At 44.1% G+C, this 18,779-nt stretch overlaps 1 protein-coding gene across 3 annotated transcripts in view; it reads left to right on the top strand.

The window, feature by feature from the left end:
- Positions 1-18,779, top strand: part of zgc:171482 (zinc finger protein) — a 202,335-nt gene that overhangs the window by 99,025 nt on the left and 84,531 nt on the right. For all 3 annotated transcript variants that reach the window (XR_008075243.1, XR_008075236.1, XM_052474604.1), the window contains exon 4: positions 15,409-15,586. Coding sequence is in view for 1 of the 3 variants with exons in the window: in XM_052474604.1 (XP_052330564.1) it covers positions 15,409-15,586 (178 nt within the window). In the remaining 2 variants the exon portion in view is untranslated. The remainder of the gene's footprint in view (positions 1-15,408; positions 15,587-18,779) is intronic.

Raw genomic sequence — 18,779 nt, 5'->3', positions numbered from 1 at the left:
CAGCTAAAGAACGGAAGGCCATCTTGGGTCACTGTTCTTCAGATCTCATATTATCCCTATGTGAGATTGCTTTGAATCTTCTCAAAGGACGCATACCACTCACCCTGACCCAATTAAAAAAATTAAAGAGACAAAAGACTGCGATCAAACTCTTTGCCAATAAACGAGCCAAAGAAAAGAAGAAGAAGAAAAGACATAGCATAAAACAGTCTGGGGGTTTTCTTCTGCCTTTGCTAACTATAGCTGTGCCCTTCATCACCAGCCTTATTTCTGCCAGACAAGGGGGTTGAACACAGGGTGTGATGGCCAATACAATTTACCTGGTGCCTCAACAAGAGACTTAAAAAACAAATGCAGGGTCCTGAAAATATCAAACAAACAGCAGAAAATGATTTGGATATGGCCATGAAGGATATTTTGAACCGAAAAGGATTGAACCCCTATGATAAGGTCCAAAAATACAGATCGGTCAGGAAATCTACGGATAGATGTGACCATGGCCGTTGTGGAACGGGGAGGGGTTGTAACGTCCCTCTAGGAAGGTGCCAAGGAGCCTTACTCTGGGCGCATACCGAACAGGAGGAGACATAAACCCTAACGTCCCTAGCCAAGGTAGGCCACCAATACCTCCCCCGAAGGCTCCCCATTGTCCTCCTCGTTCTGGGAGCCCGGTATATACGATAAAGTGAACCGGAATCAGGTGAAAAATATGGCCCACCTTGCCTGAAGCAGGTTCAATCTCCTAGCTGCCCGAATATACTCCAGATTTTGGTGGTCGGTCCAGATGAGAAAGGGGCGCTTAGCCCCCTTAAGCCAGTGTCTCCACACCTTCAGAGCCCTGACCACCGCTAACAACTCCCGGTCCCCCACATCATAGTTACGCTCCGCTGGGCTGAGCTTCCTCGAGAAGAAAGCGCAGGGGCGGAGTTTTGGCACGGCACCCACCCTAGCCTCGGACGCGTCCACCTCCACTATGAATGCTAGAGAGGGGTCCGGATACGCCAACACGGGTGCATCCGTGAACAGCGCCTTCAACTTGTTGAAAGCTCCGTCCGCCTCTGCTGACCACCGCAACCGCACCGGGCCCCGCTTCAGCAGTGAGGTAATTGGAGCCGCTATCTGGCCAAAACACCGGATAAACCTCCGGTAGTAGTTGGCAAAACCCAAAAACCGCTGCACCTCTTTTACCGTGGTCGGAGTCGGCCAATCACCCCCGAGGTGGAAATGCGATAACCCAGAAAGGAGACGGCTCGTTTGGAGAACACACACTCCTCAGCCTTGACGTATAGGTCATGCTCCAGCAGTCTACCAAGCACCCTGCGTACCAGAGACACATGCGTGGCGTGAGTGGCTGAGTAGATCAGAATGTCATCGATATAAACAACCACTCCCTCCTGCCTGTGCAGGTCCCTGAGAATCTCGTCTACAAAGGATTGGAAAACGGCTGGAGCATTCTTTAACCCATACGGCATGACGCAGTACTCATAGTGGCCCGATGTGGTACTAAATGCGGTTTTCCACTCATCTCCCTTCCGAATACGTACCAGGATATACGCGCTCCTGAAATCCAATTTTGTGAAGAACTGCGCTCCCTGAAATGATTCCACTGCCATAGCAATGAGAGGTAGTGGGTAGCGGAACCCCACTGTGATGGCATTTAGACCTCTACAATCAATACACGGACGCAAACCTCCCTCCTTTTTCTTCACAAAAAAGAAACTCGAGGAGACGGGTGAGATGGAGGACCGAATGTACCCCTGTCCCAGAGACTCTGTGATATATGTCTCCATAGCCAACATTTCCTCTTGGGACAATGGGTACACGTGACTCTTGGGAAGCGTAGCGTCTACCTGGAGATCTATCACACAATCCCTTCCCGGTCGATGTGGTGGTAATTTAGTTGCCTTCTTTTTACTGAAAGCGATTGCCAAATCGGCATACTCGGGGGGAATGCACACCGTGGGACCCTGGTCTGGACTCTCCACTGACGTGGCACCGATGGAAACTCTCAGACACCTTCCAGAACACTCCTCTGACCACCCCTGGAGAACCCCCTGTCTCCACGAAATTTTAGGATTGTGCCGGGCCAGCCAGGGAATCCCTAGCACCACTGGAAACGCAGGTGAATCAATAATGTAGAGACTGATACGCTCCCTATGATTCCCCTGCGTTACCATGTCCAGTGGAACCGTGGTCTCCCTGACCACCCCTGACCCTATTGGCCGGCTATCTAGGGAGTGCATGGGAAAGGGAGAATCTATCGGCACAAGCGGAACACCTAATTTAATAGCGAGTCCGCGATCCATAAAGTTCCCAGCTGCGCCTGAATCGACCAGCGCCCTATGCTGGGAAGAGGGGAAAAAAAATCAAGACAAACATGTGACCAACAGGGGGTTCTGGGTGAGTTTGGTGCTGACTCACCTGGGGTAATCAAGAAATGTTCCGCCTGCCATCTCGACTCCCAGACGGCCCCCCCAGCACCGATCTGCCGTGTGTCCTCTCCGACCACAGCTGGTGCAGAGGGAGCCTCCTCCTCTGGTACCCCTCGGCACAGTCCCTCCCAACTCCATCGGAACGGGAGTGGAGGAACACACAGGACCCTCTCCGAACGCCCGCGGGCAGCCAGCAGATTGTCCAGTCGGATGGACATGTCAATCAGCTCATCTCGACACGCTAGCTCCCTGCGGACGTCCTCCCGGAGACTACACCGGTAGTGGTCGATAAGGGCCCTGTCGTTCCACCCAGATCCTGCTGCCAAGGTCCGGAACTCCAACGCGTAATCCTGGGCGCTCCTCTTCTCCTGCCGGAGATGGAATAGTCGTTCTCCCGCCCGGCGGGAAAACTCTGGGTAGTGCTCCTTCGCTGAGTCTGGGCCATTCCAGACTGCGTTCGCCCACTCCAGAGCACGACCCGTGAGGCAGGAGATGAGGACACTCACCCTCTCCGCTCCAGAGGGAGTGGGTCTGACTGTGGCCAGGTACAGTTCCAGCTGGAGTAAGAACCCCTGGCACCCCGCCGCCGCTCCGTCATAGACCCTCGGGAGCGTAAGACGGAGGGTGCTGGAGTCGGGAGAGTCCTGAGGGGGGGGAGCCGAAGGTGGAGAGAGGAGACCACTTCTCTCCCATCGGTCCATTCTCTCCATCACCTGATCCATAGCCGTTCCGATCCGATGGAGAACAGTGGTATGATGTAGAACCCTTTCCTCCATCGATGGGGGGGGGATTGGCTGTTGCTCCTGCTGACTCCATTCCTCAGGCTGCGGGATTCTGTAACGTTCTGTGTGATGGGTGAGAAGTCAGGCGCAGGAAGCAGAGAGTTCAGGGGAGTGCTACTTTAATGCACAAAAAACGGCGAACATAAGCCAACACAGGGCGTATAATACAACAAACGCCCCAAACAGGGGGACTTAAACTGTCCAGCAAAACCCACGAAATGGGAAAACACGTAACCCATAGACGTGCACACAAGTTTACACAAAACAGAAGGTCACAATAATTAATCCCGCACAAGGAACCAGGCGGGCCGGCTGACTAATAAAGCCTCACCAATTATACCCAACTCAAAACAGGTGCACTCAATAAACACATAAGGAGGGGGAGGAAATAATCAGTGGCAGCTAGTAGGCCGGCGACGACGACCGCCGAGCGCCACCCGAAAGGGAAGGGGAGCCACCTTCGGTCGAAGTCGTGACAACAACGTTATTAAAATCTTCTTAAATCATCATTATAAAGAGACATAACATCTTCAAACGAAACTCCCCGGGCTCTTTGGCATAGGTAGAATACACAGTGTTGACCACATGTAGTGGAAAAGTTATCTTGCACTTGTTTGATGCTGTAGTATATCTTTGATCCGTTTTTGGTCCAAAATTCTTACTTAGATTTGGGGAAATGGTATATGCTGAAATGGAGAACCGGAGGCTTTATGGGCAGTCCTTTTATTGTTGAACCAGTCTTTTGGGTATCAGGACGTGGTTAACGCAGCCACATACTTAGTTTTCTATGGGGGCTGACCCTTCTGAGGATGATCCTTCTTGGGGTTCCTTTGAATCATAATCCTCAGGATTCGTATATATTATGTATTTCCTTAGCCGAACAATGCTCTGCCGCTGTTGGCTCTGTACAAAAAGAGCGTCCAACAACTCTAACATTTTCAATTCCATTAGATCCCACCTTTTAAAAAGAATAAGCATGCACAACCTAAAATCCACATCCCCACCATCACAAATGTTTTGGATTGCGGGTTTCCTCGTTGCTGATATAGAACTCCACGCATCCACATGGAAGTCCATTCTTTATTTGTATTTTCACTCTGTGAAATACTCTTCCTGAGGAGTCAGGGGTACCTTCCCAACGGGTCTCGTAGCCCGTGAACATGCTATATCCCTTTGTGATAACTCTCAGTTCGGGACACACAACCTTGCGAAAAACCGGCCATTCTTCAAGCCCGTAGTCCACTCCTAAAGTCTGGTCTGTATATTCTTCTCCTTCGGCTACTGTATAGAGTTTCAAACTGATACCCCCATTGCTGTCCATTAGACATCATCACTTGATCTATCAGCGCACTTGCGGGCGGTATCTGGGTTCTTGTTGGCACATCGTATATTGTTGCTTTATACTTAGCCCTTTCTCTTTCAGCCGCGGTCCTGCTTCCGTTGTTACAGTCATCACTGCTTTGCCACTCATCACAAAATCCATGTTTATTTTTTAAATCTTGTATAGTGTTCTGGGGCTGCATGTGTTGTTCTGGGACTTATTTATAATGCATCTGCCGCCAACACAATCCCTCCCCGGACATTCCTGCTTCATAGACAACAACCCGAAGGGCAATAACATAGGGGGGTGTGGGGCCATCCTCTTTAAAATGTTCAAACATATCCCCCCCCCAGTTCAACCACATCAATCATCATGACAACTTCAAAGGAAAAGATGCAATATAGACATAAATTAACACACACTCTAACACCTGACAACAGGAACAGGATGCACTTATATGGGCATAACCACGTGACACCTTCCCACCAGGATGTCCTGACCGGATGCCCATATTTGGGCATGTACGCGTCATCCCGACATAGAGTCATACATCAGACGTTTGACGTGCGCCGCCTACTTTATTCTCTCTCATAGTCGTTCCCAAATGAGCCAGCTGGGAGATGTCTTGATTAACTGCTGCTGTTTCCATTTGTTGAGGAAGTATTCTGTAATGTAGACGCAGGGAGCCAGAAAGCAGGTGCAGTTAGTGAGTTTAATAACAACGAACATGGAACGATTCAAAACAAGAGAAGCGTCTGACATGGAAACAGAAACAATACTACTTGCTGATTGATAACAAAAGATTGGTAAACAAAAGGAGTACTGAAGTCCAGGTGTGACTGATGATTAGACCCAGGTGTGAGTAATGATGGTTGCCATGTGTGTGTAAAGGTGGGTTGCCAGGACCAGTGGTTAGTAGACCGGTGACGTCGAGCACCGGAGTGGGAGTGGACATGACACCACACCTGTCAGGTGGATTTATTATCTTGGCATAGGTGAAATGGTCACTGTCAGGGATGTACAGTAAACAAATGTGTGCACAACATTAATCACAAATGTGCTTTTTGTGCGTATGGAACATTTCTGCGATCTTTTATTTCAGCTCATGAAACATGGGACCAACACTCTACATGTTGCGTTTACATTTGTGTTTAGTATATATTTATTTTTTCTCTTTTTTAAATATGCACTTTTTGAAAGTGTATCTTTGTCTGTTTCCCTCTGCTTCTTTGTGTGTATAATTAGAGGCGTTTTCTCACTCATATGAACAAAGAATGGGAGAAATGATAGGAGAGAGGGAGATGAGAGAAATAAACATGCTTAATTAGAAGTCTATTGTTGGGGTAGGGTGTGGCTACGCACACATACACATACAGACACAGACATCACACTGTCTGTCTGTGCACAGATACAAATAGGTCACATGTAAATGAGTCTCACCAGATGAGAGAGAGAGAGATTTGAGTAAAACCAGTCCTAGTGTCAGTAACAGTGGCGGCCCGTACATTAGGGCGCTAGGGGCAGCATTTATTTAAAAAATATATATACACTACCGTTCAAAAGTTGGGGTCATTTTGAAATGTCCTTGTTTTCCATGAAATCATACATGAAATGAGTTGCGACGTGAATAGGAAATATAGTCAAGACGTTGACAAGGTTATAAAGAGTGATTTTTGATTTAAATAATAATTGTGTCCTTCAAACTTTGCTTTCGTCAAAGAATCCTCCATTTGCTGCAATTACAGCCTTGCAGACCTTTGGCATTCTAGTTGTCAATTTGTTGAGGTAATCTGAGGATGCTTCCTGAAGCATAATGGATTTCTGTACACCTATGTAGATATTCCATAAAAAATCTGCCGTTTCCAGCTACAATAGTCATTTACAACATTAACAATGTCTACACTGTATTTTGGATCAATTTGATGTTATTTGAATGGACAACAAATGTGCTTTTCTTTCAAAAAACAAGGATATTTCTAAGTGACTTTTGAACGGTAGTGTATATATTATATAAATCAAGGATTATGTTGTAAATATCCATAAATGTTTGGTAGATGTATAAATGTTACAAAAATATATTGTAAAATAAAAAATGTAAAAAAAGCTGTTACAAGCTAGACTCTGCCAGCATTAGAAGCTTCACGTGTGCATAGGCCGTGAGAATTGTTTTGCCAGCTATTTGCCGTGAGGGGGAACTGCACCAATGAAATCACTACATTTTTACAGCATAAAGGTAATGGACCGTCATTGGGTGCTCATATGTCCGTCCATACAGTCAGAAGTTTTGGGTTTGTTCTAGTCTCCCTCCCGAGGATTACTTCAGAATGTGAGACTAGAGCTGCTCTATCAGGTACAGATTGCGCAAAAGCAAAAAGCAAATGGCAATTAACTTGTAAATGAATAATCATAACAGTCATGGGAGCCTGGGACCTGATAAACCGGACATCTACACCCAACGAGTGTCGAAGGACAGATGAATACACTAGGTTGAAACTTTTCATCGTGGATCTGGTAGGACAAAAAAGCTCTTGCTGGCCAATTTTATTGTTTCCCCATGGTGTTCATCATATTCTACTGTAGCTGACACGGTTGTGTGGACTAAAACAGCATACAACCAGGTGTATCACAAAGCATGATCAAATTAATTAACCAGCTACAAAAAAAATCTGAAATATTGAGAAATAGTTTGTTCAATTTTGGGGTAAAATTACCAGTTATCTACTTTTGATAAGCACCTATCTAGCTATAGCTAGCTGGTAGCTTGCTTGCTAGTTAGCTCCCATGGTAATTTCAAGTCTATCTCAACTATATAATATCTGACTAATTTGGAAACATTAAGTTATTTCAGAATGAAAGTTAACTGGTTAGCGCATCATGCTTTGTGACATCATCCCCAGTTAGATAATGTGTTTTCACTTATTGCGTTTGCATTCTTGTTGAGTTCTCCCTGGTGCACTTGTTCGTTCATGAGCTGGCAGCTCGTTCTAAATAGTCAAATCTAATCCAGGGATGGGTAACTTTGACGGGGTTGGAGGCCACAAAAAATCTGAACTCATGAGGGGCTGCAGTAGTTCACAGGTCTGCATACCCACATCCACCCCATGTTTTTAGAAAACATGTTCAGTCATTTAGCAGACGCTGTTATCCAGAGCGACTTACAGTTAGTGCATTCATCTTAAGATAGCTAGGTGAGACAACCACATGTCACAGTCAGAGTAACTACATTTTCAGCAAAGTCAGAGGTAGTAAGGGGGGTCAAATATGAGTGTCAGTTCACGAAAGGCATAATTATTATTTTTACCCAGGCATGCATTCAGAGCCGGCCCTAACCTCTTGGGGGCCCTAAGCGAAACTTTGTTGCAAAACAGTGGCAGAATGTGCAGCAGTGGCCATTACATTTTTTTATATGAACAACATGTGTAGTTTGAAAACTTGGCATCATATTTCTGTCATGCTGCTTTGTTGACAACTCCAACCCCCCCGCGCCTCGAGCATTCAGCCATTCAGTGGCCAACACGGGTCAGTCAATAGATTCTTTCATGGATGACAATAATGAGCTGTCAGTTGTTCAGATGTCAAACAAATGACACATAAACACATGTACCCACACTCACACACATACATACATACTATACACACACACACACACACTTTTCCTAACAAGACTTCAATCCCAAATGAACCACAACACTGAGTGACAGGTTTCCATTCTCTTGTTTATTTTTGTGTTCCGCTCCTCTCCAAAGTACAATCTCTCTGTGTGTGTGTGTGTGTGTGTGTGTGTGTGTGTGTGTGTGTGTGTGTGTGTGTGTGTGTGTGTGTGTGTGTGTGTGTGTGTGTGTGTGTGTGTGTGTGTGTGTGTGTGTGTGTGTGTGTGTGTGTGTGTGTGTGTGATTTATAAGGTTAAAATCAAGATCTTCTATCATATCATAGTTATTACAATCGATGTTACAATAGTTGCAACAATCGCAAATAAATGAATCACAAATAGATAAACAACCCCAAATAAACAAATTCACAGTTGTCTTCATTTCTTCCGCTCTCAACTATTTGTTATAAAATGTCACGTATCATTGACGTATCAAAAGAGAGGGAAGAGGGGGCACCTTTAAAGGAGAGGAAGCAGGAATACAGAACTAAAGTTTTATAGTATGGGACATTTCGAAAATCGAGTATGCCCGTATGTCATACTTATTTCAGCTTTGAAAACAGCTGATAATCAGATATGGGGCTATAAATTAACCAATTATGCAAAACAACGCCATTGCGGATTATGCATTCTCAGCATGCTTAAATAGAACGTTTTATAATATGTGAATTTTCCAAAATGTATGATGTAAATGCCAGGATGTTATAGTAATTTCAGGTCATCTAGTAGAATTCAATGCACACTTTTCCACAATGCGTTGGAAGAGTTGGGTTGCGAGTGATATAGTTGGCCCTAGTTCTCTTCAAATAGCCAAACAACCAAACTAGCCTACTTAAAAAAAACTAAAGTCGCCCCTGCTGGAATCTTAATTGGCATAATAAACAAATCCCCATAAAAATCAGTCAGTTTAAGCTAGAAGATATAAGGTTATTTTGCATTGGATGCATGTCAATCCACGGCATCTGCCTATGTCGCACTTCTGCATCTGCAGTGAAAGGTGACAGAGCTAAAGCAATGTTTGTCAGACCATGAGACATCCCAAAAATCGGTCTCCTAACAAAATCGTCTATAGCGTCCGAAAGGTTTGGCCTACAAAACCTCTATTGACAGATGAGACTCTCACGAACACGATGGTGTTCTCCGTTTTGCTCTACGGCCCCTACAAGTGTCTTGGGACTCGTCTGAAGTCGGTACATCTGTTCTGCCAACTTCTGTCTATAGCGTCCAAACAGTTTGAGCTACACATTTATATGACTCCTCTGTGGCAGACTCTCACATACATGTACATGTCGGTTGTTTTGCTCTAGGACGCCCACAGGCCTCACAAGACTCGTCTGAATGTCCCCCGTACCAGTTGAAAAGATTCATGGATGTATATATGGAGACTGTTTAGTGCCAAAAATAAGGGGTTAAGTACATGTAGTAGAAAAGACACTTCAGAACACGTTGCCCATACAACAGAACACGTTGCCCATACAACAGAACACGTTGCCCATACAACAGAACACGTTGCCCATACAACAGAACACGTTGCCCATACAACAGAACACGTTGCCCATACAACAGAACACGATGCCCATACAACAGAACAAGTTGCCCATACAACAGAACACGTTGCCCATACAACAGAACACGTTGCCCATACAACAGAACACGTTGCCCATACAACAGAACACGTTGCCCATACAACAGAACACGTTGCCCATACAACAGAACACGTTGCCCATACAACAGAACACGTTGCCCATACAACAGAACATGTTGTTCCATGTAGTGAATCTGTTATTCAATGTGTTTGTATGGGCTAATAGCAGTAAGGCCACAAATATATTTTCATCAAATATACATGTTTCCATAACTTCATTTGAGTCCATCTGTGGTAAATTCAATTGAATTGGACATGATTTGGAAAGGAACACACTTGTCTATATAAGATCCCACAGTTGACAGTGCATGTCAGAGCAAAAACCAAGCCATGAGGATAGATGAGCTATATGGTCTATGGTATAGGTCGAATGTGATAATCTGCCTATAACCAGCCTGAGTAAGGCTATAATTCCATTCCTATTCAGAGTTTAGAAAAATGCATGTAATTGGAAATTAGCTATTATCAGGGTTGTTATTGCGATGCATGTTTGTTGAATTTACTCAGCCAGTCAGGAGCCGTTGTGGCTGTGGCATACTACATACTTACTAAACGGTACGTGCGAAGTAGTATGCGATAGTAAGTACATAGTATGCAGTTTAAGTATGTAGTGCGCTAGTATGGGTATTCGGCCACGTCTACAGAGTCTGTTTTGTTTCGACACTATTCGTGGAGGATATGTAGGAGACATACACATGCACATAAAAATAGTTATGCGCATATTAATACTCGGAGGTATTGTAGGAGGTATCTCTCTGTAGGACACATACAGGGAAGGAAGATAAGAGAGGGACATGAAAGGAGAAATGCTAAGACAGGTTAAGATACAGAGATAGAGGGAGGATGAGAGAGAAGGGGACAGAGATAGAGGGAGGATGAGAGAGAAAGGAACAGAGATAGAGGGATGATGAGAGAGAAGGGGACAGAGACAGAGGGAGGATGAGAGAGAAAGGGACAGAGAGATAGAGGGATGATGAGCGAGAAGGGGACAGAGATAGAGGGAGGATGAGAGAGAAAGGGACAGAGAGATAGAGGGATGATGAGAGAGAAGGGGACAGAGATAGAGGGAGGATGAGAGAGAAAGGGACAGAGAGATAGAGGGATGATGAGAGAGAAGGGGACAGATAGAGTGATGATAAGAGAGAAGGGGACAGATAGAGGGAGGATGAGAGAGAAGGGGACAGATATAGAGGGAGATTAAGAGAGAAGGGGACAGAGAGATAGAGGGATGATGAGAGAGAAGGGGACAGAGATAGAGGGAGGATGAGAGAGAAAGGGACAGAGAGATAGAGGGATGATGAGAGAGAAGGGGACAGATAGAGTGATGATAAGAGAGAAGGGGACAGATAGAGGGAGGATGAGAGAGAAGGGGACAGAGATAGAGGGAGATTAAGAGAGAAGGGGACAGAGAGATAGAGGGATGAGAGAGAGAAGGCGACAGAGATAGATGGATGAGAGAGAGAAGGGGACAGAGATAGAGGGATGAGTGAGAGAAGGGGACAGAGATAGATTCAGATTCTGTCAGACCTGGGCCCTGACAGTAAATCTCAGTAAGACCAAAATAATGGTGTTCTAAAAAAGGTCCAGTCGCCAGGACCACAAATACTAATTCCATCTCGACACTGTTGCCCTAGAGCAAACAAAAAACTATACATACCTTGGCCTAAACATCAGTGCCACAGGTAACTTCCACAAAGCTGTGAATGATCTGAGAGACAAGGAAAGGAGGGCATTCTATACCATCAAAAGGAACATACATTTCAACATACCAATTAGGATCTGGCTAAGAATACTTGAATCAGTCATAGAGCCCATTGCCCTTTACGGTTGTGAGGTCTGGGGTCTGCTCACCAACCAAGACTACACAAAATGGGACAAACACCAAATTGAGACTGCATACAGAATTCTGCAAAAAATATCCTCCGTGTACAACGTAGAACACCAAATAATGCATGCAGAGCAGAATTAGGCCGATACCCACTAATGATCAAAATCCAGAAAGGAGCTGTTAAATTCTACAACCACCTAAAAGGAAGCAATTCCCAAACCTTCCATAACAAAGCCATCACCTACAGAGAGATGAACCTGGAGAAGAGTCCCCTAAGCAGGCTGGTCCTGGGGCTCTGTTCACAAACACAAACACACCCCACAGAGCCCCAGGACAGCAGCACAATTAGACCCAACCAAATCATGAGAAAACAAAAATATATTTACTTGACACATTGGAAATAATTAACAAAAAAACAGAGCAAACTAGAATGCTATTTGGCCCTAAACAGAGAGTACACAGTGGCAGAATACCTGTCCACTGTGACTGACCCAAACTTAAGGAAAGCTTTGACTATGTACAGACTCAGTGAGCATAGCCTTGCTATTGAGAAAGGCAGACCTGGCTCTCAAGAGAAGACAGGCTATGTGCACACTGCCCACAAAATGAGGTGGAAACTGAGCTGCACTTCCTAACCTACCAAATGTATGACCATATTAGAGATACATATTTTCCTCAGATTACGCAGATCCACAAAGAATTCGAAAAACAAATCCAATTTTGATAAACTCCCATATCTACTGGGTGAAGTTCCACAGTGTGCCATCACAGCAGCAAGATTTGTGACCTGTTGCCACAAGAAAGGTGCAACCAGTGAAGAACAAACACCAATGTAAATACAACCCATATTTATCCTTATTTATTTTCCCTTATGTACTTTAACTATTTGTACATTGTTACAACACTGTATATATATATATATATATATATATATATATATATATATATATATATATATATATATATATATATATGACATTTGTAATGTCTTTATTGTTTTTAATATAATAATAATAATATATGCCATTTAGCAGACGCTTTTATCCAAAGCGACTTACAGTCATGTGTGCATACATTCTACGTATGGGTGGTCCCGGGAATCAAACCCACTACCCTGGCGTTACAAGCGCCATGTTCTACCAACTGAGCTACAGAAGGACCAAACTTCTGTATGTGTAATGTGTAATGTTTACTGTTCATTTTTATTGTTTATTTCACTTTTGTATAATATCTACCTCACTTACTTGGGCAATGTTAACACATGTTTCCCATGCCAATAAAGCCCCTTGAATTGAATTGAATTGAATTGATAGAGGGAGGATGAGAGAGAAATGGACAGAGAGATAGAGGGATGATGAGAGAGAAGGGGACAGAGATAGAGGGAGGACGACAGAGAAGGGGAAAGATAGAGTGATGATGAGAGAGAAGGGGACAGAGATAGAGGGAGGATGACAGAGAAGGGGACAGAGATAGAGGGAGATTAAGAGAGAAGGGGACAGAGAGATAGAGGGATGCGAGAGAGAAGGGGACAGAGATAGAGGGATGAGAGAGAGAAGGGGACTGAGATAGAGGGAGATTAAGAGAGAAGGGGACAGAGATAGAGGGATGAGAGAGAGAAGGGGACTGAGATAGAGGGAGGTTGATATCTGGTTCATCGAGGGGTTAACTCTAACACGATCGCAGCAGGAGACGACACAGGGGAAGATGAGAATAGGAATGAAGGGATGGTGAGGGGGGTGTGTGTGTGTGAGGAGATGGACTGAGATAACCCATTTCACCTCCTTAAAAGTAGTGAGAGAAATATTGAGAGAACCATTTTCAACTTGTAGACAAAAGATATGAAGATTAAAAAAACAGAGGAACAGTGACAGAGATTGAGAGGGTGCCCATTTACCCACTAGATGTGTCCTTGGTTGTTTGGCAACAAAACCGGAGAGTGCAATGAGGAACTATGAGGAAAAACAGATGGGTTTGACTTAGATTGATGACAAAATAAAAACAATATTTTGTCCCCAATGTTTATTGAAAACATAAATACATTTGCATAATGAGCACTTGTTATCTCTCAAATACATCGTTACAGTTGGTTAGCTAGCTAGCGAATTGTTGCCATATTAGCATTTACCTGAAATCAGTCAAAACACCTCAAGACAAGGGCCTCCCAAGTGGCACAGCGGTCTAAGGCACTGCATCGCAGTGTTGCGGTGTCATTACAGCCTGGGGTTAGATCGCAGGTGTTGTCACAACAGGCCTTGACCAGGAGTCCCATAGGGCGGTGCACAATTGGCCCAACGTCGTCCGGGATAGGGGAAGGTTTGGCTGGTTATGACAGCACCTGGGATTGAACCCCAGGCTGTAGTGATGCAGTGCATTAGACCACTCGGGAGACCTTTGTCTTGAGGTGCTTTAGACTGATTTCAGGTCACTTGGCTGATTGCGCTCTAGCAACTACTTATGGCGACCCGGCCCCCTGCAGGCTGACTTTGGTAATCAGTTGAACGGTGTTACCTCCGACACATTGATGCAGCTGGCTTCCAGATTAAGCGAGCGGGTTTTAAGAAGTGAGGTTTGATGTTTCGGAAGGACGTATAACTCGACGTTCGCCTCTCTCGAGCCCGTATGGGAGTTGCAGCGATGAGCGATGAGATCGCAAAAATCACGAAGTTGGGGAGAAAAAAGGGGTTAAAATTACAACAACAACAAAAAATATATAAACAAGACATGGTATCAAGAACAAGATGAAACTAGTTGAAACGAGTCACTTACGATTCTCCACGGGGCAGTTTCTTGTCATTGTCAAAATAACTCACTGACTTCTGCCCCATTGAAGCATGCAAATTGGTTTTGTGACATTGTTAGCTAACCCTTCCACAGAGAGGAAATACAGACAAAGACAGAAAAAGAAAATACAAAAATAAGAGAGAAAGGAGAGAGAGAAAAGAGCCCTGGAAGGTAGAGGTGTTCCAAACTCACAGATCCTTTATGTGACGTTAACACACACTGACACAGCGCCAGACACATGCACCCACACAGACATACAAACACACACACAACACCAAAGACATATTTCTATCACTGCACTCAATTTGACACATGCGCGAAAGAGAAGGAGTGTTGTGAAAAGAAAGTGAGGGAGAAATAGAGAAAGGGAGAGAAAAAGAGAAAGAAGAGTGAGAGAGAGGGAGGAGGAAAACTGTGCCAACAGATCCTCATCATCCCTCTCCTCCACTCCATTCCCCTCTTCTCTCCTCTCCATAAAACAGTTCAGCAGGGATACGTTCTATACTTTTCTTAATATGTTCTTTCTCTCGTTTCCTCTCTCTCTCTCTCTCTCTCTCTCTCTCTCTCTCTCTCTCTCTCTCTCTCTCTCTCTTTCTCCTCCCCTCGATCCCTCACACTTTTATTTTAAAGATAATAAAACAATACCACAGTAATGTCTGCAAAAGCACTACAGTAAATACTACAGTATAATACAGTAATATCTGCAAAAACACTATAGTAAATACTACAGTATACTACAGTCAACAAAAACACTACCGTTTTTTAACTATAGTGATACGACATTATTTATACTAAAGTAAACTAAAGTATTTTCTTATGTGGGACCCCACATATCCAGAGGTGAACAGCATAACTGCTATACTTTGTATGACATGTTTTTTCTCTCTTACTTCTCCTCCCTTCTTCTTCCTCCCCCTCTCTCTCTCCTCATTCTCCTCCCCTCCGTTCCTCTCTCCTGTCCTCCCTTCAGGGCAGTGCAGAGACAGAGGTGGACAGGAATAAGTGCTGTACTTTGTGTAATATGTTCTTCACGTCGGCCATCGTGGCCCAGTCTCACTACCAGGGAAAGACACATGCTAAGAGAGTACGACTGGTACTGGGAGAAACACCCAGCATACCTACTGCTACCAACAGCCCTACCACCACAGGTAACACAGATACACATATACGTTTGCACACTCACTCACACATGCGTGCACCCCACACCACCCCCCTCCCCCCAAACGCACACACTCATACAGACTGATTGAACTGTTTATCTGTTTACATACAGTATATGTGTGGATTTATCTTTTAGTGACCTCCTCCCTGTAACACACACACATTCACCCAGTTTATTTTTCATTTGTGGTAAAACAACAACTCATATATCACTCAACAAAGTGTGGGCGTGTGTGTGTTTGTGTGTGTTTGTTTGTAGAAGTCAGTGTGTGTGTGTGTGTGTGGGTGTGGGTGTGTGTGTGCATACGTGTTTGTGTGTCCATTTGTATGCGTACGAAACACAATCCATTCCATTTAACACACATCAGACCAAGGTCATAACCGACACAGCCAACAGATTTAATGGAACTGACCCATTTGTATACCTATGTGCCAGAACAACAGAGTGCCTTAGGGTACAATGTGCTATTGTACACTGTTCTTTGGATACTTTAGGTTTGTCCTTGCCATTCACATATGCCTGCAAGTGTTTACGGTTAGGTTTAGACATTAATTCAGAATTTTTAAGGTTAGTTAAGGTTAGGGTTTACGTTTTATATATAAATATAAAAAATGACTTTCTATCGCTGGATTCCAAACATGCAACCTTTGGAATCAGAGGCAGATACTTGCGCCCATCCGCCATCCTCATGCACAATGCCCTAATAAAACCAAAACCTACATGAAGGTAGCAGTGCTCCTGGTTGCCCCTAGTGGCCGGTTTCCACATCATCTCCCAACGTTCTCAGATGTACGTTGAATACTGACTTGCCTGGCCATTCAGTGTATCAGCTAAATATTGTGTGTGTGTGTGATGACGATAGCATGACATACAGTGTATTGACTGAGGAAAGCTTTAATCCGTAATACCATGGGGAAACAGCCATGTCCAATCTCAGTACCCAATAGCTTGGGCAGCATTTCAGCTACAACCTATCTCTCTCCTTCACCTTCGCTCTCTTTCGCTCTCTCGCTTTCTCACTCTCTCTCGCCCACCAGACACTGTCACGTCCTGACCTTAGTTCCTTTTTTATGTCTCTATTTTAGTTTGGTCAGGGTGTGAGTTGGGGTGGGCATTCTATGTGTTGTTCTATGTTTTTGTATTTCTGTGTTTGGCCATACCAGGCCAAACACAGAAATACAAAAACATAGAACCACACATAGAATGCCCACCCCCAATCAGAGGCAGGTGTTTATCATTGTCTCTGATTGAGAACCATACTTAGGCAGCCTGTTTTTTCCACTATGATTTGTGGGTAGTTGTTTTCTGTTTTGTGTTTCTGCACCTGACAGGACTGTTTCGTTTTCGTTCATTCTCTTTGTTATTTTGTTTTGTGTTCAGTTTAAATAAGAAATAACATGAACACTTACCACGCTGCGCTTTGGTCCACACCTTCTTCATACGACGACCGTTACAGACACTCAGTTCATTTGGCCTGTCCACAACCCCTATTGGAAACCAGCTGTCAATCCTGAACTGATCAATGTTTCTATTGGAATCCACTTTACTCCGAACACGCCAACATAATCCCAGTTAACCACCAAGATCATTACCAGCGTGTTACACACTCACTCACTCACTCACTCACTCATTCACTCATTCACTCACACAGACATGCATTCGCACACACAAACAGAGAGAGAGAGAGAGAGAGAGTTAGAGAGAGAGAGAGAGAGAGGGGTAGGGGTAGGGAAAGAGAAGCACACAGCCAAACCAGTGTCTAGGAAGTGGCATACATTTAAAACAGAAAAAAATATATAGAAAAGGAAGTGATCACTGCAGATAGCATTGGATTAAAATTCAAGTTTGGGTTTAACTTTGAAATTGCATTGTTCTAAATCAAGTCAAAGTTTATTGGTCACAGATTTGCAGGTGTTATAATAGGTGCAATGAAATGCTTACGTTTCTAGTAGTAGAATGTCTCGCAAATAATATACAAATATACAAATAATCCAAAAATCTAATCAAGAAATCAAGAAATGACTAAGCAGGTCCAATTAACAAATCTACTTCTTGAATGTCAGTTCGATTAGCTCACACACACACACAACGTGTCAGTTTGTTGAAGGCACTTTCAGAGAAGTTGCCAAGGTTTTGTGACAGACAGACCTGGGAGGAAGGAAAGAATGAAAGAGAGAGAAGAAAAGTGGAGGAGGATGGAAGGATAGATCAGGAGAGATTAGAATCAAAAGTAACCTTCAGCACACACACATATCTCTCTCTCACACACACACAACTGTCTCACACACACATATCTCTCTCACACACACAGCTCTGTCTCACACACACACCTCTCTTTCTCACACACACAGCTCTGTCTCACACACACACACACACACACATATCTCTCTCTCATACACATATCTCTCTTTCACACACACATATCTCTCACTCTCACAACTCTGTCTCACACACACATATCTCTCTCTCACACACACACAACTCTGTCTCACACACAGATATCTCTCACAGCTCTGTCTCACACACACACCTCTCTCACACACACACACACACACACACACTCACACCTCTGTTTACACACATATCTCTCTCACACATACACATCTCTTTCTCTCACACACATACTGTATCTTTGTCTCACACACACTTATATTTCACACACCTCTCTCACACACACACACACACATTTTTATTTCAAGTCTCCGTATAAATGCACCTGCACTGTGATAGTCTCAGAGGTCCGTTAAAAGCGCAGAGAACATCATGAAGAACAAGGAACACAACAGGCAGGTCCGAGATACTGTTGAGAACAAGTTCTCATTTGCAACTGCGACCTGGCCAAGATAAGCAAAGCAGTGTGTCACAGACAACAACACAGAGTTACACATGGAGTAAACAATTAACAAGCCAATATCACAATAAACAAGTCAATGACACAGTAGGAAAAAAAAATGGCTATATACAGTGTGTGCAAAAGTGTAAAGTCTCTCGTCGGAAGGCATGAACCAGAACGCAGCGTGGTAAGTGTTCATGATACTTTATTACTCAAAAACACTAACCAAAATAATGAAGTGAAAACGTGCCGACACTAAGCAGAAAATAACTACCCATAAAACACAGGTGGGAAAAAGGCTGCCTAAGTATGATTCCCAATCAGAGACAACGATAGACAGCAGAGC

Source organism: Oncorhynchus keta, chromosome 2, assembly GCF_023373465.1.
Source record: "Oncorhynchus keta strain PuntledgeMale-10-30-2019 chromosome 2, Oket_V2, whole genome shotgun sequence".
NCBI classification, from domain to species: Eukaryota; Metazoa; Chordata; class Actinopteri; order Salmoniformes; family Salmonidae; genus Oncorhynchus; species Oncorhynchus keta.
Note: the sequence above shows the minus strand (reverse complement) of the source record. Positions and strands in the feature narration are given on the sequence as shown.